This window comes from Gorilla gorilla, chromosome 15 (genome assembly GCF_029281585.2).
Source record: "Gorilla gorilla gorilla isolate KB3781 chromosome 15, NHGRI_mGorGor1-v2.1_pri, whole genome shotgun sequence".
Classification (NCBI taxonomy): domain Eukaryota; kingdom Metazoa; phylum Chordata; class Mammalia; order Primates; family Hominidae; genus Gorilla; species Gorilla gorilla.
The window spans coordinates 35396180-35423797 of record NC_073239.2 but is presented as its reverse complement, the minus strand read 5'-3'; the positions used below and the strand labels follow the sequence as shown (position 1 = coordinate 35423797).

General features: G+C 45.8%; 1 protein-coding gene across 43 annotated transcripts in view; it reads right to left on the bottom strand.

The window, feature by feature from the left end:
• The window catches only part of LOC101124683 (heterogeneous nuclear ribonucleoprotein C), a 70456-nt gene extending 43401 nt beyond the window's left edge, over positions 1-27055 (bottom strand). For 2 of the 43 annotated variants that reach the window (XM_063698264.1, XM_063698273.1), the window contains exons 1-4: positions 26725-26873; positions 13162-13187; positions 12454-12551; positions 490-9746 (exon numbers count right to left, since the gene is read on the bottom strand). Coding sequence is in view for 10 of the 43 variants with exons in the window: in XM_055362396.2 (XP_055218371.1) it covers positions 17770-19629 (1860 nt within the window). In the remaining 33 variants the exon portion in view is untranslated. Of the gene's footprint in view, positions 1-489; positions 9747-12446; positions 13188-13470; positions 13681-17327; positions 19923-24291; positions 24955-26049; positions 26096-26724 lie in introns of those variants that run through there. The other 41 variants (XM_063698265.1, XM_055362403.2, XM_055362405.2 and 38 more) reach the window with 41 other exon arrangements.
• Positions 27056-27618: the final 563 nt, after the last annotated feature.

The window sequence follows — 27618 nt, the reverse complement described above, 5'->3', positions numbered from 1 at the left end:
CCCATCTCCCTCCCGGATGGGGCGGCTGGCCGGGCGGGGGGCTGACCCCCCCACCTCCCTCCCGGACGGAGCGGCTGGCCGGGCAGAGGGGCTCCTCACTTCCCAGTAGAGGCAGCCGGGCAGAGGCGCCCCTCACCTCCCGGACGGGGCGGCTGGCCGGGCGGGGGACTGATCCCCCCACCTCCCTCCCGGACGGGGCGGCTGGCCAGGCGGGGGGCTAACCCCCCCACCTCCCTCCCGGACTGGGCGGCTGGCCGACCCCCCCACCTCCCTCCTGGACGGAGCGGCTGGCCGGGCAGAGGGGCTCCTCACTTCCCAGTAGGGGCGGCCGGGCAGAGGCACCCCTCACCTCCCAGACGGGGCGGCCGGCCAGGCGGGGCGCTAACCCCCCCACCTCCCTCCCGGACGGGGCGGCTGGCCGGGGGTGGGGGGCTAACCCCCCCACCTCTCTCCCGGACGAGGTGGCTGCCGGGCGGAGACGCTCCTTACTTCCCAGACGGGGTGGCTGCTGGGCGGAGGGGCTCCTCAGTTCTCGGACGGGGCGGCTGCCAGGCGGAGGGGCTCCTCACTTCTCAGAGGGGGCGGTTGCCAGGCAGAGGGTCTCCTCACTTCTCAGACGGGGCGGCCGGGCAGAGACGCTCCTCACATCCTGGACGGGGCGGCAGGGCAGAGGTGCTCCCCACATCTCAGATGATGGGCGGCCGGGCAGAGACACTCCTCACTTCCCAGATGTGATGGCAGCCGGGAAGAGGCGCTCCTGGCTTCCTAGATGGGATGGCGGCCGGGCAGAGACGCTCCTCACTTTCCAGACTGGGCAGCCAGGCAGAGGGGCTCCTCACATCCCAGACGATGGGCGGCCAGGCGGAGACGCTCCTCACTTCCCAGACGGGGTGCAGCCGGGCAGAGGCTGCAATCTTGGCACTTTGGGAGGCCAAGGCAGGCGGCTGGGAGGTGGAGGTTGTAGCAAGCCGAGATCACGCCACTGCACTCCAGCCTGGGTACCACTGAGCACTGAGTGAACGAGACTCCGTCTGCAATCCCGGCACCTCGGGAGGCCGAGGCTGGCCGATCACTCGCGGTTAGGAGCTGGAGACCAGCCCGGCCAACACAGCGAAACCCCGTCTCCACCAAAAAAATATGAAAACCAGTCAGGCGTGGCGGTGCGCGCCTGCAATCGCAGGCACTCGGCAGGCTGAGGCAGGAGAATCAGGCAGGGAGGTTGCAGTGAGCTGAGATGGCAGCAGTACCGTCCAGCTTCGGCTCGGCATCAGAGGGAGACCGTGGAAAGAGAGGGAGAGGGAGACCGTGGGGAGAGGGAGAGGGAGAGGGAGAGGGAGAGGGAGGCCAGAATAATTTTTAACAAGGATATCTGACTTAAAGTTATTACAGTATTCTCTTAAACAGCCAAAACAGGAGATTATATCTAAATTTGAGAATAGTAAAAGGTTTGATTTTTATCACCAATGAGTATAACCATAAGACCCCCCCACTCTTAAGAAAATTTCAAAACCTACCTTTAGTAAACAACACTTCCAAAATTCCATACAGGACTATGTTAGCAAAAGAACAAATAAACAAAAAGACCCCACCAACCATGTTATCCCCGTAGAAATAAAACAGCATTGAGGAATGCCTTACTCAGTTCTCAGGGTAGTACTTCTGATACTAAATGGACTTGTTGGTCTTTTGTTGTTGTTGTTTTTGTTTTAAGTCTCACAATATCACCCAGGCTGGAGTGCAGTGGCAGTTATCTTGGCTCACTGCAACCTCTGCCTCCTGAGTTCAAGGGATCCTTCTGCCTCAGACTTCCAAGTAGCTGGGATTACACGCATGCGCTGCCCTACCCGGGTAATTTTTTTGTATTCTTAGTAGAGACAGGGTTTCACCACATTGGCCAGGCTGGTCTCGAACTCCTGGCCTGAAGTGATGTACCCACCTTGGCCTCCCAAAGAGCTGGCATTACAGGCATAAGCCACCATGCCAGGCCTCTAAATATGTTTAGTATTAAAATAGTTAATTTATTAAATGTTTTTGGTGGGATAATTGTGGTTAAGTCCTAATTCTTTTTAAAATACACTGAAATATCTACAGATGAAATATATCAAGAATTTGCTTCAAAATAACATGGGAAGGGGGTGGATGGGGAGATGTAGATACAAACAAAAAGACTGGCCAAGGATTATTAAAGTGAGACAAGTACATGGAAGTTCATTATACTATTCTCTTTTGTGTATGTGAAATTTTTTCACAATTAAAAGATAGCACCAGCCAGGTGCACTTGCTCACACCTGTAATCCCAGCACTTTGGGAGGCCGAGGCCAGCAGATCACAAGGTCAAGAGATCAAGACCATCCTGGCCCACATGGTGAAACCCCACCTCTACTAAAAATACAAAAATTAGCCGGGCGTGGTGGCGCGTACCTGTAATCTCAGCTACTCAGGAGGCTGAGGCAAGGGAATCGCTTGAACCTGGGAGGTGGAAGTTGCAGTGAGCCGGGATCGCACCACTGCACTCCAGCCTGGCAACAGAGCAAGACTCTGTCTTTAAAAAAAAAAAAAAAAAAAGACTGGCCAGGCGCGGTGGCTCACGCCTGTAATCCCAGCACTTTGGGAGGCCAAGGCAGGCGAATTACGAAGTCAGGAGATCAAGACCATTGTGGCCGATATGGTGAAACCCCATCTCTACTAAAAAAAAAAAAAAAAATACAAAAAATTAGCCGGATGCCTGTAGACCCAGCTACTCCAGAGGCTGAGGCAGTAGAATGGCGTGAACCCAGGAGGCGGAGCTTGCAGTGAGAGAGATCACGCCACTGCACTCCAACCTGGGTGACAGAGCTAGACTCCATCTCAAAAAAAAAAAAAAAAAAAAGATAGCACCAAAGATGTGCATGCACCTGAAAACAAAAATTACATGTGAATCTCAAACTATACACAGAAATATAGACAACATTGTATCAATGTTTCACTCCAAATCTATCAACATTTTTACTATTCAACTTAAAAACTTAGCAAACCCTTCAGAATAATACAGGGTCAAATCTTAAAGCAAAAGATCCAAAGTAATTCACAAAACTAGAAATTAAGTATTAGTGGCCACTAACACTGCCAATAAATTGCTAAACTTATTAGCTTCTGGAGAGCAAACTTAAGAACTTTTTAAAATGTGCGGCCAGGCGCGGTGGCTCAGGCCTGTAATCCCAGCACTTTGGGAGGCTAAGGAGGGCAGATCACGAGGTCAGCAAATCGACACCATCCTGGCTAACATGGTGAATCCCCGTCTCTACTAAAAAAAAATAAAAAAATTAGCCGGGCGTGGTGGCACGCGCCTATAGTCCCAGCTACTCAGGAGGCTGAGGCAGGAGAATGGCATGAACCCGGGAGAGGGAGCTTGCAGTTGAGACCACGCCACTGCACTCCAGCCTGGGCTAGAGTGAGATTCCGTCTCAAAAAAAAAAAAAAAAAAAAGTGCATACTCTGCCCACCTCCCCCACCTCCCCAGCAAAAAAGTAAAATGTGCATACCCTTGAATAATTATATTTCTGGGGCTTAAATGTAAGAAAATAAAGATATGCACAACTGTAGTTTTGACTGTCCAAAGCTTTGTTTACAAAAGAAAAAAATGGAGAAGAGTACAACAGTGTATTGGTAAAATAAAATATAGTACAAGTATACAATGTACCATGTAGTATTATAGAGTATATAATACTATGTAACTACTACAAATTTTTCAGAGATCTGTATCTACTAACATAAGCTATTCAGGTTAAATTTAAAAGTATTACTTAAATATATATGCTGTATGACAGGGCTTTTTGAAGATTATATAAGCCCCAAAAAGCCTGGAAGAACACCCAAAATGTTATCTTTGGATAGTTGTATTTTCTAAAAATGTTCTATGAGCATGTATTACTTTATTGGGATCAAAGGTAAGATAAAGATGAGGTACCTCCTCTCACAAACCCACATCAATCTTCAGTCACTTGACTAGTATTCCTTTTCAAAGGAGTAATAAAACTCCATTTTAGCAAGGTGCGGTGGCTCACGCCTGTAATCCCAGCACTTTGGGAGGCCGAGGCGGGCGGATTGCCTGAGGTCGCGAGTTCGAGACCAGCCTGGCCAGCATGGTGAAACCCTGTCTCTTGTAAAAATACAAAAATTAGCGGGGCGTGGTGGCAGGCGCCTGTAATCCCAGCTACTCGGGAAGCTGAGGCAGGAGAATCACTTGAATCCGGGAGGCGGAGGTTGCGGTGAGCCAAGATCGTGCCATTGCACTCCAGCCTGGGCAACAGAGCGAGACTGTAGTCTCAACAAAAAAAAAACAAAAAAACTCCATTTTAAACAGCATAGCCATAACTCTAGCATGAATTCCACAAACTTAAGGGTAATAGCACGAGAAAACTTTTCTTCTCGCTCTGAAGCTAGAAAACCCACTTATGTGAAGATTTTATTTAAAGGATCAATATAGGGAGTGACAATGCATTATGAATAGTTTATCCTCTTCAGAATACCTATTTTGGTTAGAGGACTGGAGGAAAATTTTTGTTCAAAATGTACTCTACTAAACTACTCCTAAATGTTATTCAAGACTAGCCAGAAAAGCCTAAATCTGGTTCAATGAACTCCTGGAGTTTTTTCAGTTTTAAAATCAACTCAGGAGCCATAGGTCAATATAATTAGAAAACAGGAAGAATATTTCAGACTGGTAAAGTCAGAATCAGATTAGGTAGAAATAATAAAAAAAAAAAAAGTTCTCTAATTCACTCTACCTCATACAAATAGCCATGCTTTCTCAGTAGAGAATACATATTTTTAAAATGGTCAAGCTCTCCCAAGTGTTGATACAGGCAACACGGTAATCTATGTGCTCAAATGCTAACTTGACTCATTTTATCACAGCTAAACCTTTTAAAGCAGTTTCTTCAACCATTAACACTGCTTACTAAACCCCTATTACACAGACTAGCTATGCTATTTATGCCCACACAGAATCACAAGAGTTGATGTACATTTTTAAGCTTTTTAATTAGAAGGAAAATACTACCACAATGATTATAATACTCAGTCTTAAGCACATAGTACACAAGTTTCAAATCTCCTAAATCCCACTTCTTGCCCAGAGGCAATCAATGTTAATTGTTTGGCATATGTATTTCTGGACATATCTCTTATGTCTTTACATAGAAAAAAATTCTACCGTTGGTGATAAGTGCTAAAGAGTATTTAGGAGAAGGGGAGCTTAAAGCGTTAAATAAGGGAAGACACATCACTAAGGGGGTAACTTCTGAGTAAAAAATCTCAGAAGAACTGAGGAACCAAACTGTATGAGTCAGAGAAAATTCCAAGGAAAAGCCCTAAAGTGGAAACATATCCAATGTGTTCAATACAGTCAAGAAGGCCAGTGTGGCTGAAGCACAGTTAACAGCAAGGGAAGGGACACAACAAATCACGTGGGATGCCCTGTAAATCACAGAAAAATTTTGACTTCAATGCTGAAAAAGGCAGCCATTAGGTTGTTTGTTTTCAGGCAAAACATTTTTCAATGGCCAGGCGTGTTGGATCACGCCTGTAATCCCAGCACTTTGGGGAGGCGGAGGCGGGCGGATCACAAGGTCAAGAAATCGAGACTATCCTGGCCAACATGGTGCAACCCTGTCTCTACTAAAAATAAAAAAAAAATAGCTGGGCGTGGTGGCTGGTGCCTGTAATCTCAGCTACTTGGAAGGCCGAGGCAGGAGAATCGTTTGAACCCGGGAGGCGGAGGTTGCGGTGAGCCAAGCTCGCACCACTGCACTCCAGCCTGGGCAAAGGGAGCGAAACTCCATCTCCCAAAAAAAAAAAAATTCCTTCAAACAATACATTTTAGGATAAATCTAGCTATCACTTTTAAGAACAAAACTAGTGGGGAGGGACAAAAGAAATACAAACCTATTATATATAATAATGCACAGGAGACAAGGGTGGCTTGAAATTGGACCAAGTGTCGACAATATGAGTAGTGGTATATTTTGAAGAGCTGACAGCATGATTTTTTCTTTTCTTTTTTTTTTTGTGATAGGGTCTTGCTCTATCACGCGGGCTGGAGTGCAATGGTGCGGGTACGATCTTGGCTCACTGCAACCTCTGCTTCCTGGGCTCAAGCGATTCTCATGCCTGTCTCTCAAGCAGCTGGGACTACAGACACTTGCCACCACTCCCGGCTAATTTTTGTATATTTTTGAAGAGACAGGGTTTCACCATGTTGCCCAGGCCGGTCTCAAACTCCTGAGCTCAAGCGATGGGCCTCCCTCAGCCTCCCAAAGTGCTGGGATTACAGGCCTGAGCTACCATACCTGGCCAACATGATTTTCTAATAGGCTAAAGGTGAGAAGAATAAAAGTCAAGGATGGCTAGCCAAAATCTTTGGCCCAAGAGACACAAAAATTGTTTCATCAACTGAAAAAGGCAACAGTACACAAGAGACTGGTTTGAGGCATGAACATCAGGAGCACAGTTTTGCACTTTTAAGTTGACATATTGGATATTCAACAGAGTTGTCATGCAGGTAAACTGAATTGGTATGACATTCGAAAGAAAAGTATAGGCTGTTGATCTTAAGTGTCGAAATCAGCTTATAGGTGGTATATTACATCATGAATGAATCTGAATGAAATTGGACCCAGAGTGTGGACAGAAAAGAGAAGTGGAAGGACTGAACCATGGGGCACACCAACAGAAAGAAGTTTAACATGTAACAGAAACATGTAACAAAAACCTGAAAGCAAAGTAAAAAAAAAATAAAAACGTTTCAAGGAAGAGCTCTGGTTAAATGGAACCAACAGGTCAAGTGAGATGAGGATTGAAAAAGGACCCCTGGGCTTAGTTAATGCATCCGTCTCCGTGGTTTTTTTTTTTAACCATAAATAATTTTTTTCCAACTGAAGTTCACTTCTGTTTTTTAAGTCTTAAAAAAAAAAAAGATAGCTCACTTTTGTTTTTTTACTTTAAGAGATAGGGTCTCACTCTTGTCACCCAGGCTGGAGTACAGTGGCGCAATCATAACTCACTCTGACCTCAAACTCCTGAACTCAATTAATTCTACCGCCTCAGCCTCCCAGGGAGCTACACTACAGCTGTGTGCCACCACGCCCAGCTTTTTGTAGACAGGCTCTTGCTATGTTGCCAGACTTTCCTGGCCTTAAGCTATCCTCCAACTTCAGCCTCCCAAAGTGCTGGGATTATAGGCATAAACTGCTGCATCTGGCCTAAAGCTCACTTTTAAAATGTGCTTGCTTCTCTATTAACAATGCCATCACAACCATGGTAACATTTTACCAAGATACGTCTACCTAAACAATTTACTACCTTGCACATATACACATCTTTAAGCCATTTAAGGTGTTGCGAATTCAAGGGCAAAAATATAAACATATTTAGTTTTAAAATTTTAACAATAAAAGTCCAAAGTTCTTCTTTGGAACTTTAACCAAACTAAAATTTGTTTTTCTAGAATGCTCAGCCGGACACAGTGGCTCACGCCTGTAATCCCAGCACTTTGGGAAACCGAGGTGGGCGGATCACGAGGTCAGGATTTCTAGACCAGCCTGGCCAACATGGTGAAACCCCATCTCTACTAAAATATAAAAATTAGCTGGGTGTGGTGGTGCATGCCTGCAATCCCAGCTACTCAGGAGGCGGAGGCACAAGAATCGCTTGAACCCAGGAGGCAGAGGTTGCAGTGAACCAGAGATCATGCCACTGCACTCCAGCCTGGTGACAGAGCGAGACTCTGTCTCAAAAAATTAAAAAGTTCAACATATCAAAGTGACGAAAGCAGTCTACTATCATTAAGTGTTGAAATCTGCACCCTTAATCCCAGGGTTGAATCCATGCTAAACCACTAAAGCAGTTTAACTTTAGGCAAGTTATTTAAATTCTGTACTCCAATATTCTCACCTCTAAAACATGAATAACAGTATCTACTCCTACTCGAGGTTTTGATGATGATTAAGTAAGTTAACACAAACTCACAACTTTAACAGTGGTGGACATAGTCAAGTGTTTAGAATACTTCCATAAGAGAAATTAATGTCCTGCTACTTTTTCTGCCAAATCAGAAAGCCATTATATGACCCAACAAGGTATCAGAAATAATTAGTAATTTCCTGGAGCCTCATCAGTTCTCAACCTATCTTACTCAGACTGATTTTGCTCATTAATACACCCAATAAAAACTCATTTGAAAAACCAGGGCAAGTTATTGTTAGGCCTGGGATGATTATTTTCTTCAAGAGATTGAGACAATGGCCTACTCTAATAGGTCTCCAAACTTACTGCCCTACTTGCCCTCTTAGTTCTCATCACTAATATTCCCTACGCAACAGAAGATAAACCAGACCTCTTCTTCAAAATCCTTCAATAGATTCTACTTGTGCCCAAGACAGGATCTTAAACAAGACCCTCTAAGGTCCCGTGCTATGAATGTTTGGTCCTTGCCTACCTCTCTAACTCCATCCCTCATCTATGTATTCTTGGTAATTATTTTCCAGTATTATTTCTTACTTGGAGGCCAAGTCTTGTTCCCCCTCATTATCTGTGCTTTCACATATGGTTTTCTTACAGAATGAGATTGACCATTCATTAGCTACTTCCACGTAGCTAAGCTTCCGCTGGCAGCATCCCCCAAATTCCATGTTCTAATTTTGGTTCCCTTGCCATCTTCTCATCCACGCTGTTCTTTTCCTTCATCAATCCTTACTGTGAAAAGTGCCATTTCCTTTGTTTCTTCCCTCAATGATCTATAATATCTAAGAGGGCAGGGGACATGTTTTGTTCATCCCTATATGCCCAAACCTAATAATGATTTTCAAAATGAGTACTCAGATACTTAATAAAACATCTTATACTTGAATGTTCCTTGAACACCTCCAAGATGTTTAAAATATTCTTTTTCCCACCCTCAAACTATAATCTGCTCCCTTCATTCATTCCCCAATATCTATCCCTATCCCAGAAGCTAGAAACCAGCAATCACGCCAAATCTGTGTTCTTGTCCACCTTACCACATCCATCCTGAGATGCTCCTAATTTTAACTCCTAATCTCTGATCTCATTAGCATTACCTTTGTCCAAGCCAGGTCGTTATTCTTCCTTGGATTCTAATATCTCCCTTATTAATCTCCTACTTCCAATCTCATTTCCTCTACACCATTTCCATACTGTTATTAGAAAGACATTCCTAAAAATTAAAATCTTCCAGGAGTTTTTGAGACCAGCCTGGGAAACAAAATGAGACCTCTCTCCACCAAAAAAAAAAAAAAACAATAAAAAATAGTCAGGTGTTGTGGTGCATGTCTGTAATCCCAGCTATACAGGAGGCTGAGGCCAGAGGATAGCTTGAACCCAGGGGGTCAAGGCTGCAGTGAGCCTTGTTAATGTCACTGCAGTCCAGCCTGGGTGACAGAACAAGATCCTGTCTCAAAAAATAAAAATAAAACGAAAATCTGATGTCACTTTCCAGTTTAGAATATTTCTAAAATGGCTCAACATTGGTTTCTGGATAAAATATAAATTCCTTGGCATGTATGGCAATCAAACTTTTATTCTCTGGCCTTAAGATTCATTTCAGTACACTACCTCTCTTAAAAGGATCCCGTCGGCCAGGCACAGTGGCTCACGCCAGTAATTCCAACACTTTGGGAGGCCGAGGTGAGCTGATCACAAGGTCAGGAGTTCAAGACCAGCCTCGCCAAGATGAAACCCCGTCTCTACTAAAAATATAAAAATTAGCCAGATAGCCGGGCGCAGTGGCTCATGCCTGTAATCCCAGCACTTTGGGAGGCCAAGGCAGGTGGATCACGAGGTCAGGAGATCCAGACCATCCTGGCTAACAAGGTGAAACCCCGTCTCTACTAAAAATACAAAAAATTAGCCGGGTGTGGTGGTGGGCACCTGTAGTCCCTGCTACTCAGGAGGCTGAAGCAGGAGAATGGCGTGAACCCGGGAGGCAGAGCTTGCAGTGAGCCGAGATCGTGCCACTGCACTCCAGCCTGGGTAACAGAGCAAGACTCCATCTCAAAAAAAAAAAAAAAAAATTAGCCGGGCATAGTGGCAGGTGCCTGTAATCCCAGGTACTCGGGAGGCTGAGACAGAGAACTGCTTGAAACCAGGAGGCAGAGGTTGTGGTGAGCCAAGATCACACCACTGCACTCCAGTCTAGGTGACAGAGCGAGACTCCGTCTTATTTAAAAAAAAAAAAAAAAAATCCCTTTATGTGATTAAGGTAGAACGGATAAATTTATAAATTTAAAGTTATAAATAAAAATAATAAAAAAAGGATTCCCTGACCTCTCAGGGTTAGTTAGGTAACCATTTCTGCATGCTTTCTTTAAAAACAGATGGGGTCTCGCTGGGTGCGGTAGCTCACACCTGTGATCCCAAAACTTCAGGAGGCTGAGGCGGGTGGATCACCTGAGGTCAGGAACTTGAGACCATCCTGGCCAACATGGCATCTCTACTGAACCCTGTCTCTACTAAAAATACAAAAATTTAAGGCCAGGTGCGGTGGCTCATGCCTGTAATTCCAGCACTTTGGGAGGCCGAGGCGGGCAGACCATGAGATCAGGAGTTTCAGACCAGCCTGGCCAACGTGGTGAAACCTCGTCACTACTAAAAATACAGAAATTAGCCGTGCATGGTGGTCCGTGCCTGTAGTCTCAGCTACTCGAGAGGCTGAGGCAGGAGAATCGCTTGAACCCGGGAGGTGGAGGTTGCAGTGAGCCAAGATGGCACCACTGCACTCCAGCCTGGGAAACAGAGCGAGACTGTCTCAAAAAAAAAAAAAAAAAAAAAAAAGATGGGGTCTCATTATGTTGCCCAGCCTGGAGTGCAGTGGATAATCACATCACACACTACAGTCTCTCAAATCCTGGGCCAAGGGACCCTCCTACCTCAGCCTTCCAATTAGTTGTGACTACAGGCTTACAGGCAGGTACCAACGCCCCCAGCTTATTTTGGCATGCTTCTATAGGATATGTGTTTACCTCTCATCATATATGGACATTATTTCATTCATGTGTCTCCCTCACTAAGCTGCGAAGCCCTTAAACATAATAAACTATTTTTTATATCCCCAAACAGAACATGTCCCATAAAAATAATAAATTTGTTCAATTAACAAGGAATAAATCATACTGAACCTACAGTGAACAGCTTCCATACACTGACAGCAGCAAAGAAGAAAAAATAGCTCTCATACAATAGAGAGCATCAATAAAACTTGCACCTATTTAAAAAATAAAGATTCCCATTCTTTTTCTAGATAACTTCCAGGAATCTTTTGCTTTTTCTCCCATTCTGTTTTGAGTGTACCTTCGGTGTTCACTTTAACTAGATTTCACTTTTCATCCGAGTATGGTATAAGGGGGCAAGTTTGTGATTTACCCTAGTACAACAGTACCGAATATGCCTTCAAAAAATTATTCCAGGTTAGGTGCAGTGGCTCATGCCTGTAATGTCAACACTTTGGGGTGTCAAGGCAGGAGGATCGCTTGAGCCCAGGAGTTCAAGACCAGCCTAGACAACATAGCGAGACCCTGTCTCTACAAAAAATAGAAATATTTTAAAATAAAATCTAATTATCTCCCAGCTTGAAACCTATCAGAGCAACTCTAAAATGGTTATCAAAACATTTTGCTGCAGTGAGTAAAATACTACAGGTTGCTAAACTTCTCTTTGGCTATCCACATCTTTACTAATCTCTACACCATTCCTGTGAATAACACAGAATACATTCCTTCTTACCATCAGAACACATTAGAGTTCCTAATCTAGCATTAGAACTCTATGAATTCACATTAGAATTCCCAAAATCTAGCTGGGTCTTGAGTCACCACTGTAAAAGGGTTAGCCTTAGACGGTTCCTGATTTGGATGTAGAGGTTAAACAGATTTCCCTGCTTTGTGAGGTCAAAAAGCCTATCTTTTTTCAAATTTTTAAAAACCCTCCAGTGAGACAGCATTTTAATATTATGTTGTATCTCCTATGGTTTGACTCTTGTGAAATATTAATGAGATAAAAACAGTCTAAATAGAATATAATCCAAAAATGTCACAAACCCAAGGAATATGTTAAATGACAGAAAATGTTTACTAATTTGTAATAATCTAAAAAAAGGACTCCCCAATATATTGTCTTGTTGCTAATCATTAAAACAAGCCACTTTCATTTTAAACTTCAGCTGCTCTTTCCAAGTATCCAAAATGTTCTCATCAGCCCAAGTTAATTAGCAACTCATATTATTCCATTAGTTTACAAATAACTGAGGTGGTCCCCCTTGGGAAACACCTCAAGATGCACACACAAAAGGCTTAATCCAAACACTTCCAGATGCTATGACCTATACACATCAGCTAAACTGTTAAACGGGTTTATTTCCTAGTCTTTGTAATGAATCCAAGTGGACCTCACACCTCTTACCATCACCCAGGAAGGGTGTGCATCTGTTCCGAAGGCCCCCCTGGCTCCAGGTCATCCTGGCGGCTGCTGCTCCAGGCTGGGCATCCATGTTGCTGCAGCTTGTGGTTTGTGAGGGGTAGTGTACAGGAAAAGCAGGATGGGATTTCAAGGGAAACAGGAGGAAGATGGCTTTCAGGGAAAATGCCATCACGATCATAAGTGCTAAGTAGTACCACACACATTTTATTGCAGCACAGTTTAAAAATTTAACAAATGAAAGATTAAAAATAAAAAAACAAAAATAAAAAAAATTAAAAATACAGACGTCCAGAGATGCTCTAAAACAGTTAAGTTAAAGATCAGGAAAAATAAGGTCATAGACTTAACAGCCAGTAAAATTCTTTTCAGTGTGGGGAAGGGGATGAGGGCAAGGGTGGGGTTGGGAGAGAAAAGGTTTATGTGATCAAACCACTTAAAAATACTAATGCCTTCGCTTTCTCTCCCAAGATGCAAAACTCCAAAGTCAATCAGGAGGCCGGAGAAATTCTTAGAAACATTCAGAAAAACTCGATTTTAATCCGGTTAAAAATCATCAGTGTCATTATCATCATCATCATCACCATCATAAGTATTAATATAATAATAATAAGTAATAGTAACTAGTAACAACAATAAAAAGGAAATCAGCGGAAAGTCAGGAAAAATGTTAAAAAAAATGGAATAACTTACTGTAGCTGAAGATCAAAAAAATCTCACTGTAAAAAAACAAAAATAAAAATAGCCCAGATTAGAAAAACGGGAGGTGCAAAAATGTCAAGTCAGTAAAGTTCATTTCTTTTCTCTTTCCAAAAGCAGTTTCCACAAAAACCGCAAGGATAAAGTTTTCAGTAGCAGACAAGCAAAGCCCTTTCCACATCATCAATCAATCTTAAAAATACACGAGGAAGTAGAGAGGTCAGTTTATGAGAGGCTAAAAGGCTCCTCCTCCTCTAACCCAACTGCTGCAGAAAAAATAGAAATAGAAATTTTAAAAATTACATCTTAAATCCAGGTCCCGGTTTTGGAAACAATTAAAAAAAAAACACCTGTACATTTGCCGTAGTGCACACCAAGTTGCATCATTATGTTTAAAATGTCTTTATAAAATCAGTTTTGGAATGGAATGTGTGTGTTCTGGAAGGGTGGGGAAGGGAGGTTAAAAATCAAAGCTGAGCTCCAGTGAGTAGGGATGGGGTTCGCCTTGCTGCCCTGTGAAAGGAGAAGGGACAGATTGAGTCAGAGTTCCTCAGAAATGTTGTGCCCTAAACCCCCAAGACAGAAACATCTGTCTACTGCAGCTAACACATTTTGGTAAAGCATTAACATTCCACTGGGATGGGATAGCCTCCATAGAATCACCTCTACCAGTGACTGTCTTCACAATTCTTCAACATCAATAGATGATTAAAATTAACTAAATTCATGTCAATATGCCCTTGAGGGTCTCAAAAAGAGTATATCCAAAATGTTCATCTTGATAATGAGCAGTTTGGGCAAAGAAAATACAGAAAAACCGGGCCAACAAATAGAGATGAAATAGTGAGCAAATGTCAAATATTGAGATTATAAAACATAAGTAGATTCATGGGTTTTAAACTTAAAGTCCGTGGAGTTTTTGCTATGAGTAATAGACTGAAGGTGAATGGCCTACCATGAAGATCTATACTAGAGATGACTCATCTATTCTCAAAACCAGTGAGTGATCAAACCACAAGACCTAATAGGTTCTACTGTTAGGGGAAAAGATGTTTTAAATAAGGAGCACATTATTCCACTCACTGACAAAACGAAAATACAGATGGAATAAAAAAAGACTATTATGGCTACTGAATATTTAAGGTCATAAAATAGGTGAAAAAAATTAAGGTCCTTATGTTAATACTTTTGTTTCTGTAGTCCACTATTTACTATGTAGCGTGTAAAGCTAATTTCAAGTTATGGATTCTAAAAATCTGGTACATAATACCACACTAAAATAATTTCCATGACAAACTGGTTGTTTCATCGGCTAAAATAGGAACTGCAATTAGACTGTAGTTCCTTGTGCAAACAATGAACTAGCTGCACTCACTGTTCAATTTAGCCATGAGGTCTTATTCTCCTTTGTAAATTTGAGGAAATTAAAATATTTTAAGGCCAAGTGTGGTGGCTCACACCTGTAATCCCAACACTTTGGGAGGCCGGGGTAGAGCATGGCTTGAGCTCAGTAGTTTGAGACCAGCCTGGGAAACATGACGAGACTTTATTAAAAACAAAAAACATTAACAGGGTGTGGTAGCCTGAAATCCCAGCTACTTAGCAGTCTGAGGAGCGAGGATCACTTGAGCCCAGGAGTTCGAGGCTGCAGTGAGCTCTGATCACGCCACTGCACTTCAGCCAGGCCAGAGAGAGACCCTGTCTCAAAAAAAAAAGTTTTTAATTGAGCTTTTAGAAGTGTTCCTTGAGCCAACTATACATGAATGACTACAGCAGCAACAAGTACCATAAATTTTTAAAAAGAACAGTGTAGGAATGACAGTTAATTTTTACATTTGATGTGTGAAAACTGTATGAATGTACAAATTGCGGAAAAAGTTTGTGAATTGTAAGAAATATACATCTGAATGTTCTTTTCCTGTTTATGAAATAGTTATGGTGAAACATTTCATTTTCTTATTTGGAGCCACAGCCCAAACCTGGTAATCAATTTTCAAGATACATAACTTTATAGCTCAACCACAACCAAATCCTTTGTACAGGTGCCCCAAGACATAAGCTTAAAAATAAAGAAAAATGTGAAAAGAAACCAATTCTATCTTTCAATATCAAAAAGCTCAGTATCTCCCAAGATGTTATTTATGTTAAACTGAAGAGCTACCACTCATAAAAAGACCAACTTTAGCACTATTTTCAATCAAGAATATTCCTTGAGGCCAGGTGGCGTGGCTCACACCTGTAATCCCAGCACTCTGGGAGGCTTGGGGCGGGTGGATCACCTGAGCTCAGGAGTTCAAGGCCAGCCTGGCAACATGGCGAAACCCTGTCTCTACCAAAAATACAAAAAATTAGCAGCACTACTCAGCAGGCTGAGGTCACCCCTTGAGCCCGGGAGGCAGAGGTTGCAGTGAGCTGAGATGACACTACTGCACTCTAATCTGGGTGACAGTGTGAGGCTCTCAAAGAAAAAAAGTATCCTTACCTAAAGCTCAAAGATAGTTTTAGAGAAAAAGTATCTCTAGGTTATTCTTTGTCAAAACCTGCCTGAGGTTTGGATCCCTTCTTCTAAAGGGGTACCTCTCAGAATCAGTGATGCATGAGCATCATCACCTGGAACTTACTAGAAGTGCAAACTCTCAGGGCCCACCCCAGACTTACTTAATTAGAAACCCTGGTGGTAGAGATCATAGCAATCTGTTTTAACTAGCCCTATTGATTCTGGTGTTGGCTAACGTTTGAGAACCACTGTGAAGATTTTAAATTGGGAATCTCTCTATTCCCCAGTTTAGAATCAATTATTATTATTTTTTTGAGATGGGGTCTCACTCTGTCGCCCAGGCTGGAGTGCAGTGGTGCGATGGCTCACTGCAACCTCCACCTCCCAGGTTCAAGCAATTCTCCTGCCTCAGCCTCCCGAGTAGCTGGGACTACAGGCGAGCGCCAGCACGCCAAGCTAATTTTATTTTCAGTAGAGATGGGGGTTTCACCATGTTGGCCACACTGGTCTCGAACTCCTGACCTCGTGATCCACCTGCCTCAGCCTCCCAAAGTGCTGGGATTACAGGCATGAGCAGCCACACCCGGCCTTAGAATCAATTCTTTAAATAAAATGGCTGACCTTCCAGTGTACTGTGACAGAATCAAGTTAGAGCACCAAATAATGTTTTCCTGATACAATATAAATAAACCCAAAAACACATAACCTATGATAGTAAATGTACCAAAGAAACCTTTTTTCCTTTTATGTTAATAAACTCAAAATTTCCAATATCGAGAATACCTGTAGTTATGCTACACCTCAAAGTTCTGGTTCTCACCAATCCTCTAGTAAATCTAGTATGCACAAAACCAAAACCTCCCCATTTCCAATGAGAATACGTGAATATGCATATTAAGAGCAAATAATGCTCCCCAGAGACAACTACTAATAAAGTACTTGAAGACTGAAATAATGTGGTTAAGAATAGTAATAATAACTACCAATTTAGAAAACCGGGGCCGGGTGCGGTGGCTCACGCCTGTAATACCAGCACCTTGGGAGGCCAAGGCAGGAGGACTACCTGAGCTCAGGAGTTCGAGACCAGCCTGGCCAACATGGTGAAACCCCCTCTCTACTAAAAGTATAAAAATTAGCCCGGTGCGGTGGCACACGCCTGTAATCCCAGCTACTCAGGAAGCCGAGGCAAGAGAATCGCTTGAACCCGGGAGGCGGAGGTTGCAGTGAACCGAGATTGTGCCACTACATGCACTCCAGCCTAGGGCAACAAGAGTGAGACTCCGTTTCAAAAAAAAACAAAACAAAACTGCTTTTAATAAAACTCAGTCTGTACAGTTTTTAGTCCTCTGGCAACAAAAAATTTGAATTAGAAACTAAAAATTCAAATAGGTTTAAAAAAAAAGTCTAAGTCCCCTTATTTGCCTAAGGAGGATTAAAATCTATTTCTCCTAACTCCTAGGCAAACTTACTCCCCAGCCAACACCTCACATTCAACACTTAAATATTAAGATTTAATAATTTGCCCCTTAGTCTTTAAAATTAGAGCAACTAGCTATTTTGGAGTTTATTCTTTGCTTGTTTCGCACAGCCATTGTTGGAACCTTCTCCTAGATTCCTCCAACCTCGGGACAGGGTTGCCGCCAGAGACCACTCGACACGGAGATCACAGCAAAGAGGTACAATTTATTACTAGCATGCTAGGGTCCCTCAGCACTCGAGGCCAAGAGACCCTGAGTGTCTGTTACAGGCTGCTTATAAAGGCAAAAACCACAAATTCAAACAGGGTGAGCGCGAAGCAAACTGATTGGTTCACAAATTCAAACAGGTTTAGGGCGCGAGGTTTGGGAGCAAGTGATTGGTTTTAATTATGGCCTGAGCTAGCTGTCTCACACTGGTTGGTTAGGGGTCTACACGCGGGGAGGGGTATTTCCTGGAAATGTTTTCCTCTTTTTAGTTCCGGGAATATCGGGGCACTCCCTGGCCATCTGGTGTTTTGATGGCCTTACACCTACTCCACATCCCGGCCATCTGGTGTTTTGATGGCCTTACGGTGCTGTGATGGCTGCATATTTTCTCATTCCCTCCTCTTTTAGTGACTTAGAGGCTCAATCTTGAGTCTCTTCGTCAGTCTTGAGTGCCTGGTACTGCTGGGTCAGGACCATTGCGTGTACTATGTTTAGTCTATCTTTAATTAGGGTAAGCAAGCGATTAAGAATGCAAGGCCCGAAAGTTAAAATGAGCATAAGCAGGATCAGGGGTCCTAAGATGGTGGAGATGAGAGTACTAAACCAGGGGGAATGGTTATACCAAGCTTCAAACCAGCTTTGTTGGGACTCTCTTTCTTTTTTCCGTTCATCCAGTCTTTTTCTTAGTTTGGCCGTAGAGTCTTTAACTACTCCTGAATGATCAGCGTAAAAGCAACACTGCCCTTTAAGGGCTGCGCAGAGTCCGCCCTCTTTTAGAAAAACTATGTCCAGTCCCCGTCGGTTTTGGAGTACTACTTCGGACAGGGAGGTCAGAGACTCTTCAAGTTTGGTAATGGAGTGTTCTATGGCCCTAAGGTCCTCATCTATGGCTGTCCTGAGTTGTTGTAGGTGGTAACTACCACGCACCAGTGCCGCGGTTCCTGTCCCAACCCCAGCCGCTACACCCAACCCTAGCATAACAGCGAGGGTGAGGGAAACAGGCTCTCTCTTCATTCTAGTGAAATATTTTTGCTCAAACTGGAGCTCAAAAGACTCTCCAGTTCGGTAATAAACTCGGGGCACAACCTGTACTAGTACACAATAATTTTTACTGTTGTTGAAGACAGCTGTGGATATGCAAGGGGTAAGCCCTGTGTCGCAAGCCCACCAGTCTGTCCCCGAGGGTATTAGATAGTGACTAGTACTGGGCACTGTCAGGGTCACATTACACAGATGTTGGTGACTGGGGGGTACCTTACCTATACAGGTTCCTGACCCCGACACTTCTGACAGGGTGAGTTTCTTGTGCTGTTCCCATGCACATCCAGAATGATTAGTGGAGTTAGTGAAATTGCTAACAGAGGCAATACCTTCATAGTATGGGGGGCCTGTTGCCAGGCAGAGCCAACAGGAGGCGGTAGATTCAGGCCTTGTCTGGTTTAGGGCAAAGTAGGCGCCTCTAATAAGGTTGAAGAGTCTATTACTTGTTTCCGGGTCGGGAGGCAGGGGGGTAGTCCCCGGGAGTGCCGATGAGGAGGAGGTCGGAGGAGCGACGGTTGGGACTTTCCGCCTGCTCCTTGGCGAGGGAGGTGCTTTCCCCGTCAGAACCTGGTTTGGCCCTATTGGGACTGGGACTGAGGCCGGGTTAACTATTAGCTTGATTTGGATAGGGCTTCCAAATGCCGGTGTCTGGTATAAATTCAGACCCCATATTAGTCCAGATGTCCATCGGGAGTCAGTCTTTGCGGCCTCCTCAAATTTGATACGGATTAAGTTACAGGTGGCCGAATACCGTGTCCTGGTGCAAGGCCGAACGTAAGTCATGGTCACATACCAGGGTTGGGTTTGCCATTTCGATTCCCCATCATTGGTTGTTACACATGACCAGCTTGCACAGAACAGGGACGTTATTTCACCACAGGTCTTTTTCATCGGCCCCGTCCGGAACCCGGGGCAGGCATAAAACCCGTTCCGGCTCAAAGAAACTCTTCTTGCTCTTTTTCTCCACTCACCCCCCTCCATCTCATCTATTCTGGCTATCTGGTCAAGATTAAAGTAGAGGTCAGGGAACCACGTGTTCAGAGGGGCTACATGTGAAGTCTCATTGAGGACTTCATGGGTTTCAAAATTAGTCACTTGCCAAGTCAATTGATAGGGCTGATGGGGGTTGCCATTTCCGGTAACCCAGGGAAGGGAAAGGGCGAGGGTTAGTAGTAGGTGGGGGATTAGGCGCGAGAAAGTCTTATCTTGAGGGGGTCCTCGCAGCGACGAAGCTTCCATTTCTCAGGTGATGTTGATTCTGCCGCCTCCGGAGCAGCCTTTACGTGGGATGCGTGGATCCAGGCGGCGACCCCGTCAACTTTTACGGCAGTGGGTGTGGTGAGAAGAACGATGTATGGTCCCTTCCACCGGGGTTCTAGTCCTTGGGAGCGATGTCGTCTGACATAGACGGAGTCTCCCACTTGGAAAGGGTGGCCGGTTCGTGGGTGTCCAGGCTGGTACAGTTCCGCCAACGGGGCCCAAATTTGGGCCTGCACTGCCTGTAGTCCTTTCAACCGGGCCTGCAATTCAGTCTTAGGGTCAGAGGGGGAGAAAGAGTCAAGCAAGGTTGACAAGGGAGGTGGTCCTCCGTAGAGGATCTCATAAGGGGTGAGCCCAAAGCGGTTTGGTGTATTCCGGGCCCTCAAAAGAGCTAGGGATAGGAGACGTCTCCAATCTTTTAAGCCAGTCTCTAAGGTTAATTTTGTTAAGGTCTCTTTTAAAATAGTTCTGTTCATTCTTTCTACCTGTCCTGAACTCTGGGGCCTATAAGCACAATGGAGTTTCCAATCAATCCCCAGTATCCTGGCAAGTCCCTGACTTACCTGGGAACGAAGGCTGGCCCGTTGTCTGACCCGATTACCTTGGGAAGTCCAAACCTGGGGAAAATTTCTTCTAATATTTTCTTGACCACTATGTGGGCCGTTTCTTGCCGGGTGGGGTAGGCTTCTACCCATCCTGAAAATGTGTCTATAAATACTAATAAATATTTATATCCCGCACAGTGGGGTTTTACTTCAGTAAAATCTACTTCCCAGTGAGTTCCAGGGCGGCTGCCTCGCGCCCTCGTCCCCGCTGGGACCCGAGTAGCCCCAGCGTTTACTTGGTGGCAGGCTATGCAAGCGGACATTACTTGTTCCAGCAGGGTGCCGACCCTAGGGATTAGGAAGTCAGTTTTGTCAATGAGTAGCTTCAGTTTTCTGCCACTTAAATGTGTCCAGGCATGCATTTGCTGAACCATGGCCGTGGCCTCCTTTCGTGGGAGGACTGTTTTCCCATCCTTTTCCCAATTTTTAGTTTCCTGGTTTTCCACGGCTCCTAGGACTACTGCCTCTTTCTGATCTTCTGCAGTATAGGTATAACTTGTGGGAGGGGTTACTCGGTCAGCCTTTTCTGTTTCTGATACTAAAGTCAGTGTCTCTATTCTAGCAGCCTGCTTGGCCACTTGGTCAGCTTGCCTGTTACCCTGGGCGACGGGATCCTGCCCCTTTTGATGTCCAGGACAATGAATTATGGCCACCTTTTGAGGGAGGAAGACGGCCTTCAATAAGGCAATTATTTCAGCCTTATTTTTGATCTCTTTTCCTTCCGATGTTAGGAGACCTCGCCTCTCATAGATGCTCCCATGGGTGTGGGCTGTCACAAAGGCGTACCGACTGTCTGTATAGATGTTAGCCTTTTTCCCCCGTGATAGCTCTAGGGCCTTTGTCAGAGCAATTAGTTCAGCCTTTTGAGCAGACGTTCCGGGAGGCAGTGCCTGCGCCCATATTGTGGTGTGTCCATCTACTACCGCCGCCCCCGCCCTCCGGGTACCTGCGTCCATGAAGCTGCTACCGTCTGTGTACCAAGTGTGGTCCGCGTCTGGGAGTTCGTAATCCTGGAGGTCTTCTCGAGTCCCGTGGGTCTCCGCCAATACTTGTCGACAGTCGTGGGGGCTCAGTGGGACTTCTTCTGGTACAGGTAGCAAGGTGGCAGGATTCAGGGTGACCGGAGGGCCAAAGCGGACGCAGTCCATGTCCAGCAGGAGGGCTTGGTAGTGGGTTAAACGAGCGTTGGTGATCCAACAGTCCGGGGGCTGCCGCACTATGGCCTCCAAGGCATGTGGGGTAACGACAGTCAATGGTTGCCCAAGGGTTAACTTAGCAGAGTCTTTGACCAGCATAGCGGTGGCTGCCATGATGCGGAGGCAGGGGGGCCACCCAGCCGCCACAGGGTCTAGTTTCTTAGACAAGTAGGCTACCGGCCTCTTCCAGGGCCCCAGTTTTTGGGTTAGGACCCCTTTAGCTATCCCCCGTCTCTCGTCTGCATAGAGGGTAAAAGGTTTGGAGGTGTCCGGTAACCCGAGGGCTGGGGCAGAGAGGAGTGTCTCCTTTAAAGCTTCAAAGGCCTGTTGGTGTTCCTCCCGCCAGGCGAAGGAATTGTTTTCTTTGGTGAGGACATAAAGGGGGGCTGCCAACTCAGCAAAACCGGGTATCCACAAGCGGCAGAACCCAGCGGTTCCCAGAAACTCACGTACCTCCCGGGGGCTCCGAGGCAGCGGAATGCGGGTTACAATCTCTATCCGCCCCGGGGTGAGCCACCTTTTTCCTTCACTTAAGATATACCCCAGGTAGGTTACCTTGGTCTGGCAGATTTGCGCTTTCTTGGCAGATGCTCTGTATCCTTTTTCTCCGAGTGCCTGGAGCAGGTGTCTGGTGCCCCGGAGGCAGGCTTCCTTAGTAGGGGCGGCCAGGAGGAGGTCATCTACATACTTTTCCAAGGTTCACTGTTCGGTGGGTGGTCCACTTGTGTAGCTTCCCTCCTGTTGCTCCTTGGACCCAAGAGGTGTGGGATGAAAGGGGCCCGTCCGCTTTTGTCAACACCGAATGCTGAGCCCCAGTGTCTACTAGAAAGGTGGTGGGGTGCCCCCCTATAGAAAGGGTTAACCGGGGCTCAGGGGGGGCTCCGGAGCCCTGACGCCCCTAATCGCTGTCCTCTCCCAGGGTCAGGACCGGGACGGATTTCTTCCGGTCCTTGGGGCGTTTAGGACAATCTTTAATCCAATGCCCTCATTCCTTGCAATAGGCACATTGGTCCTTGTCCACCTTCGGGCGCCTTCGTTCTCCCCCCTCTCCCTGGCCCTTTCTCTGTCACTACTGCTGCCAGGATTTTAGTTAAATGTCTATCTCTCTTACAATCTCTTCGATTTTCTCGCTTTTCCTGTTCTTTCGCTAGTCTAGCCTCTTTTTCCTCAGCAGTTTCTCTTTTATTATAAACTTTTTCTGCCTCCCTGACTAGGTCTTGCAGCCCATAGGTCTGGATTCCGTCCAGCCTTTGGAGCTTTCCCTTTATGTCTGGCGCTGCCTGGTCTATGAACGACATAGCCACAGTGGCCTTGTGCTCCGGGGCCTCGGGATCGAATGGGGTGTACATTCGGAACCCCTCTAGGAGCCTTTCCATAAAGGCTGCCGGGCTTTCGTTCCCTTCCTAATAGTTCTTACCTTAGCCAAATTGGTGGGGCGCTTTCCAGCCCCTTTGAGACCCGCCAACAGAGCCTGGCGATAGATTCGGAGACTCTCCCTACCTGTTGCTGTCTCATGGTCCCAATCCGGGCGGGTGAGGGGAAACCCCTCTTCTATTTCGTTGGGGAGCTGGGTAGGGAATACTCCCGGCCCTGGCACATTCTTGCGAGCTCGAGAAGGACTCGCTGCCTCTCTTCTGTGGTCAGAAGAACCTGTAAGAGCTGTTGACAGTCATCCCAGGTGGGTTGGTGAGTGAGGAGAATAGATTCTATCAGAGAGGTCAGGGCCTGCGGGTCTTGGGAAAAAGAGGGGTTATGGGTCTTCCAATTGTAGAGATCTGAGGCCGAGAAGGGCCAATACTGAACTGTGCGATTCACGGTGCGAAGGGGGAAAAGGGAAGACTGCCAGGTGGGCTGGCCGCCATGGTCCTCGGTCCGCCGCAAGCGGAGGCGGAGTGTCTGAGGTGGGGTCTTACGGGTGAGTTCGGGTGGGGCCGGAGGGAGAGATGGGGTCAGAGAGGGGGTGGAAGAGGAGGCTGGAGAGAGGGTAGGAGCCGAGGGGGTGGAAGAAGGAGCAGGGGACAACGCGGGGAGTGGGGGCGAGGAGTAAGGAGGAGGGTTGAGGAGGGGATTGTTGGGCGGAGGAGGGATGGGGTCCAGGAGGAGGAGGTCCCTCTGATACCCGTCCGGGAGGACAGGTTTGTGGGGGACCGGGGTCTGATTTCGGGGGGCCTCCAAGGCGAGGAGGGTTGACTGGGAAGGGGGAGCTGAAGGAAGCTTCAGCTCCTTGGTTTCACCCGAGGGGGATCCCAAACCAGGTTCTCCCAGGTGATGATATAGGCCACCTGGTCAGGATGGCCATGTGGCCCGGGATCCATCACCTTCGTCTTAACCTGTAAGATAATTGAGAGGTCGAAGGTCCCATCTTGGGGCCACCCAACGCCGAGGGTGGGCCACTCAGAGGAGCAGAAGGCCCGCCATCGCCGTCTGCGAATTTCCACAGAAAGATTGTGGGCTCGCGTCTGTACGTCAGAAAAGTGAGTCAGGGTCAAGGACAGAGGAGTCGTCAGTGTCTGTCCCATAATCACATCCAAAGACTCCCACGCACAGGCAAACAGAACAAAGACATAAACAAAGACTACACAACCCCAGAAAAGCCGCGCAGCGGGCGATCGGCGCCACAAATTTACGAATGATTCAGATGGCAGGGAGAACCTGCCTCCGGAGGTGAGGAGATTGACAAGAGTCGTCAGCTCTCCTCCAGACAACCGCCAGGGCGTCCCCCGGGGCGTTAAGTGGGAAGGTGCCGAGCACGTCTGCCCCCCTTCCGCACTTATACAGATCGAGTACTCATCCGATTCAGCCGGCAACGGGAATGGACAAACAGAACAAAACGAAAGTACCTGGGGATGTCTGGTCGTCAGTCGGTGGCCCGGGCCGTGGACGTCTTCGCCGTGCGGATCAAGGGTCGTCGGGCGGCGAACAATCCCGGACGAGCCCCCAAATGTTGGAACCTTCTCCTAGATTCCAACCTCGGGACAGGGTTGCCGCCAGAGACCACTCGACACGGAGATCACAGCAAAGAGGTACAATTTATTACTAGCATGCTAGGGTCCCTCAGCACTCGAGGCCAAGAGACCCCGAGTGTCTGTTACAGGCTGCTTATAAAGGCAAAAACCACAAATTCAAACAGGGTGAGCGCGAAGCAAACTGATTGGTTCACAAATTCAAACAGGCTTAGGGCGCGAGGTTTGGGAGCGAGTGATTGGTTTTAATTATGGCCTGAGCTAGCTGTCTCACACTGGTTGGTTAGGGGTCTACACGCGGGGAGGGGTATTTCCTGGAAATGTTTTCCTCTTTTTAGTTCCGGGAATATCGGGGCACTCCCTGGCCATCTGGTGGTTTGATGGCCTTACGGTGCTGTGATGGCTGCGTATTTTCTCACCATTCCATCCAAAACAAGGTCGAATGCCATGTCAAATCCTCTAGAGATTTAATTACAAACGTAAGCTGTTTAAATTCTCTACAGAAGGAACATCAACCACCAAGTATTCCCGAGAGTGTCACTGGCATGAAGGGGGAAAAAAAAGGTCAGAAAACCTGCAACCTGGCCATCCTTCTTCAACTTTTCCCCCTAGCCAATATGAAAATGTTACTAAACGCCTATGTAGTTGAGAACACACCTAGAATTGCGATATAAATACCGTGGCAAACAGTTTCGGATATTAACTCAAAGAATTTTTGGTGCGCTGATATACATACTGACCGGAAGGAACCCATTTTCTAACACCTCAAAGAAAAGTGCCCGTCAATCAATTTCAACTACTATTAACAGTTCTTAAATACTAATTTCTGACATTTCTCTTTGCCAACATTTTTACTTCATATGATTTCCCAATTTACTTTTACCCTCACCTCATTTCTAACAGTTCAGCACAATGATAAACTTTAGTTTTAAGTTCCTGTAATAATATAAATGTTTAAGCCTTAAGAAAGGGGTCGCGATGTTTTTGACCCTTATTTTACTTCCTATCAAATAGATTGCCTTACAGATGAATTTCTTACCCTGCAGAATTGGTTTAAACTGTGCTTAACAGCTTTAGTTTTTGTGAGATTAACAGATTGTGAAAAATAAACTTAGCCAAATCTCATGTCAGGATTAAAAAAAGCGATGTCCCAGATAAGTCAATGTGACACTAAAGATCTATATAATTTTTTTTAACTTTTAAGTTTTTTATCAAATTTCAGCACCCAGCAAATAATAGGCCCTGTTAATATTTGCTTAATATAACGTAGCTGTGAATTTTTGCCCAAGTTTAGGCGGACGGGAAAATTAACGCCAGAATATCCCGAAAGTCAAATTTTGTCATCTTACACTTAGGAAGTTACGTTAAAAAATTCTCAAGTCTCGTAGTATTTTTCTTAAGCGCAATTTGGGAATTTCCAGTTACCTCGTGGTTTCCGTCATCAGGTTCTTGGCAAAGATTGCAATATAGTAGTTTTAGAACTATATTAACTAGGTATTCCATTAACTAGGTAAAAACCACTCGACTGACCTCGTGGTCAAATTCCTTACTAGTGCTGCTACTGACTTAATATGACCCTAGCAACCAACACTTTTCTGCCTCAGTTTCTGTCTGAGAAAGAGAGTTAATACCTACCTCAAGCCAAGTTCCACTAACTTATATATTTCAAGTGTTTTGTAACCTGCAGATGAAAAGTCAGCTGTAAATATTAATATAGTTATATCACAACATTTCCTTTTACAAATGTAAGTGAAAATAACTACTTCGAGCTCCATCATTTGCTCATAGAGAGGAATAAAATAAAAAGTTATCAGTAAAATGCTAAATCTTTTGTTAAACGTTTCTCGTAGGCCACGCGGCACGATCCAGGATTTAAAGGCTCGCGATACATCTATTTGGTAACCTTCCCCCTTCCCCTCCCCCACTTTTTACATGTAAGAAGAACGGAGGTAATAGAAGGCATCGGCGCTACGTTAACTTCGACTATATTAATGAGCATCGCGATCTTCATTTTCATGATCCCGTAGTCCTCGAGATCGTAGAAAATGAAAGGAAAGCAGCCGTTAACACAGGAAGAGCGAAAAAAGGACATTTTCCCTGGCGATCGTGGCCTAGAGGACACCAGGTTAAACCTACGCAGAGGCTGAGGCCTGTAAAACTGCCCCCGGCTTCAACCTAATCCCCCAAAACAAGCAGAATAAATGAGGGCCCGATTAGTTAGGGGGAAGGATTCCCTCATCTTCTCTCCCACACCCCCTCTCGCTTTCCGAAAAACCCAGCGCCTTCCCTGCGTCCGCCCTCTCCACTTACCAAGAAGGGGAGGGAGAAGAGATTCGATTCTGAGTCTCCTACTCCCGGGTTCTGCGTAGAGAAGCCGACTGCTGCTGGGGGTCGGCAACGCGGCCACAACCGCTCAATCTTCGTCTCTTCACAAAATGGCCCCCGAGTCTCCTCTGCCGCCGAGGCGAAGGCCTAGTCCCCGCCCCATTCCTGAGAATCTTCCTATTGGCTGTGCGTTTTTTCGCTCCCGCTCCTAATTAGACAGTTCAACCGCTCCTCACAATGATATCCAATCACAATTAGCAGTGGGTTAGACTAAGCAGGCGAATTTCCACATGCGTGAGAGAAACTAGTTTATAACTGGTTAGTTTTCCTGTCACTTATTGCTTGGAGAATGCTTATTGGCTACTGCACGGGACGGCCCTCTGGGTGGAAACTCGCCTTTGTATGGCGCACCGTCTCACATCCGGGTATCTGGGAGGCCTGATTGGCGGCCGCGGCGTCCTATCGCTGCCCTTTAGAGTGCCTAGTAGAAGGTCCGCCCAGACCTCGGATTTGCGGCTGCGCGGGGGCGGGGAAAGGGTTGAGGGGCGTTGTTAAGTGACGGGCGCAAAGGACCTGCCCTAGCCGCGGGCCTAGGGAAAAAAAAGCGCGAAATGAAGCCTCCGTTGTGCAATGTGAATAAAGAAAGGACTTTTCTTAAAATGAGGAGGGAGCAGCAGTGACTAGGCCTTGTTAAAGTGTGTAGAAAACTAACCATCCCTGCAGTTTTTCCAACCCCAGACCCTTTCTCAGTTCCAGATTCGAATGTCAGCTATCTCGCAGACATCTGCTTCTCAGCCTATTAAACCCTTCTTCAGACAACACATGTTGCATCCAAACCAACTGACTTCCTTATTCCTCTCCAATATAAAAAGGAAGTGC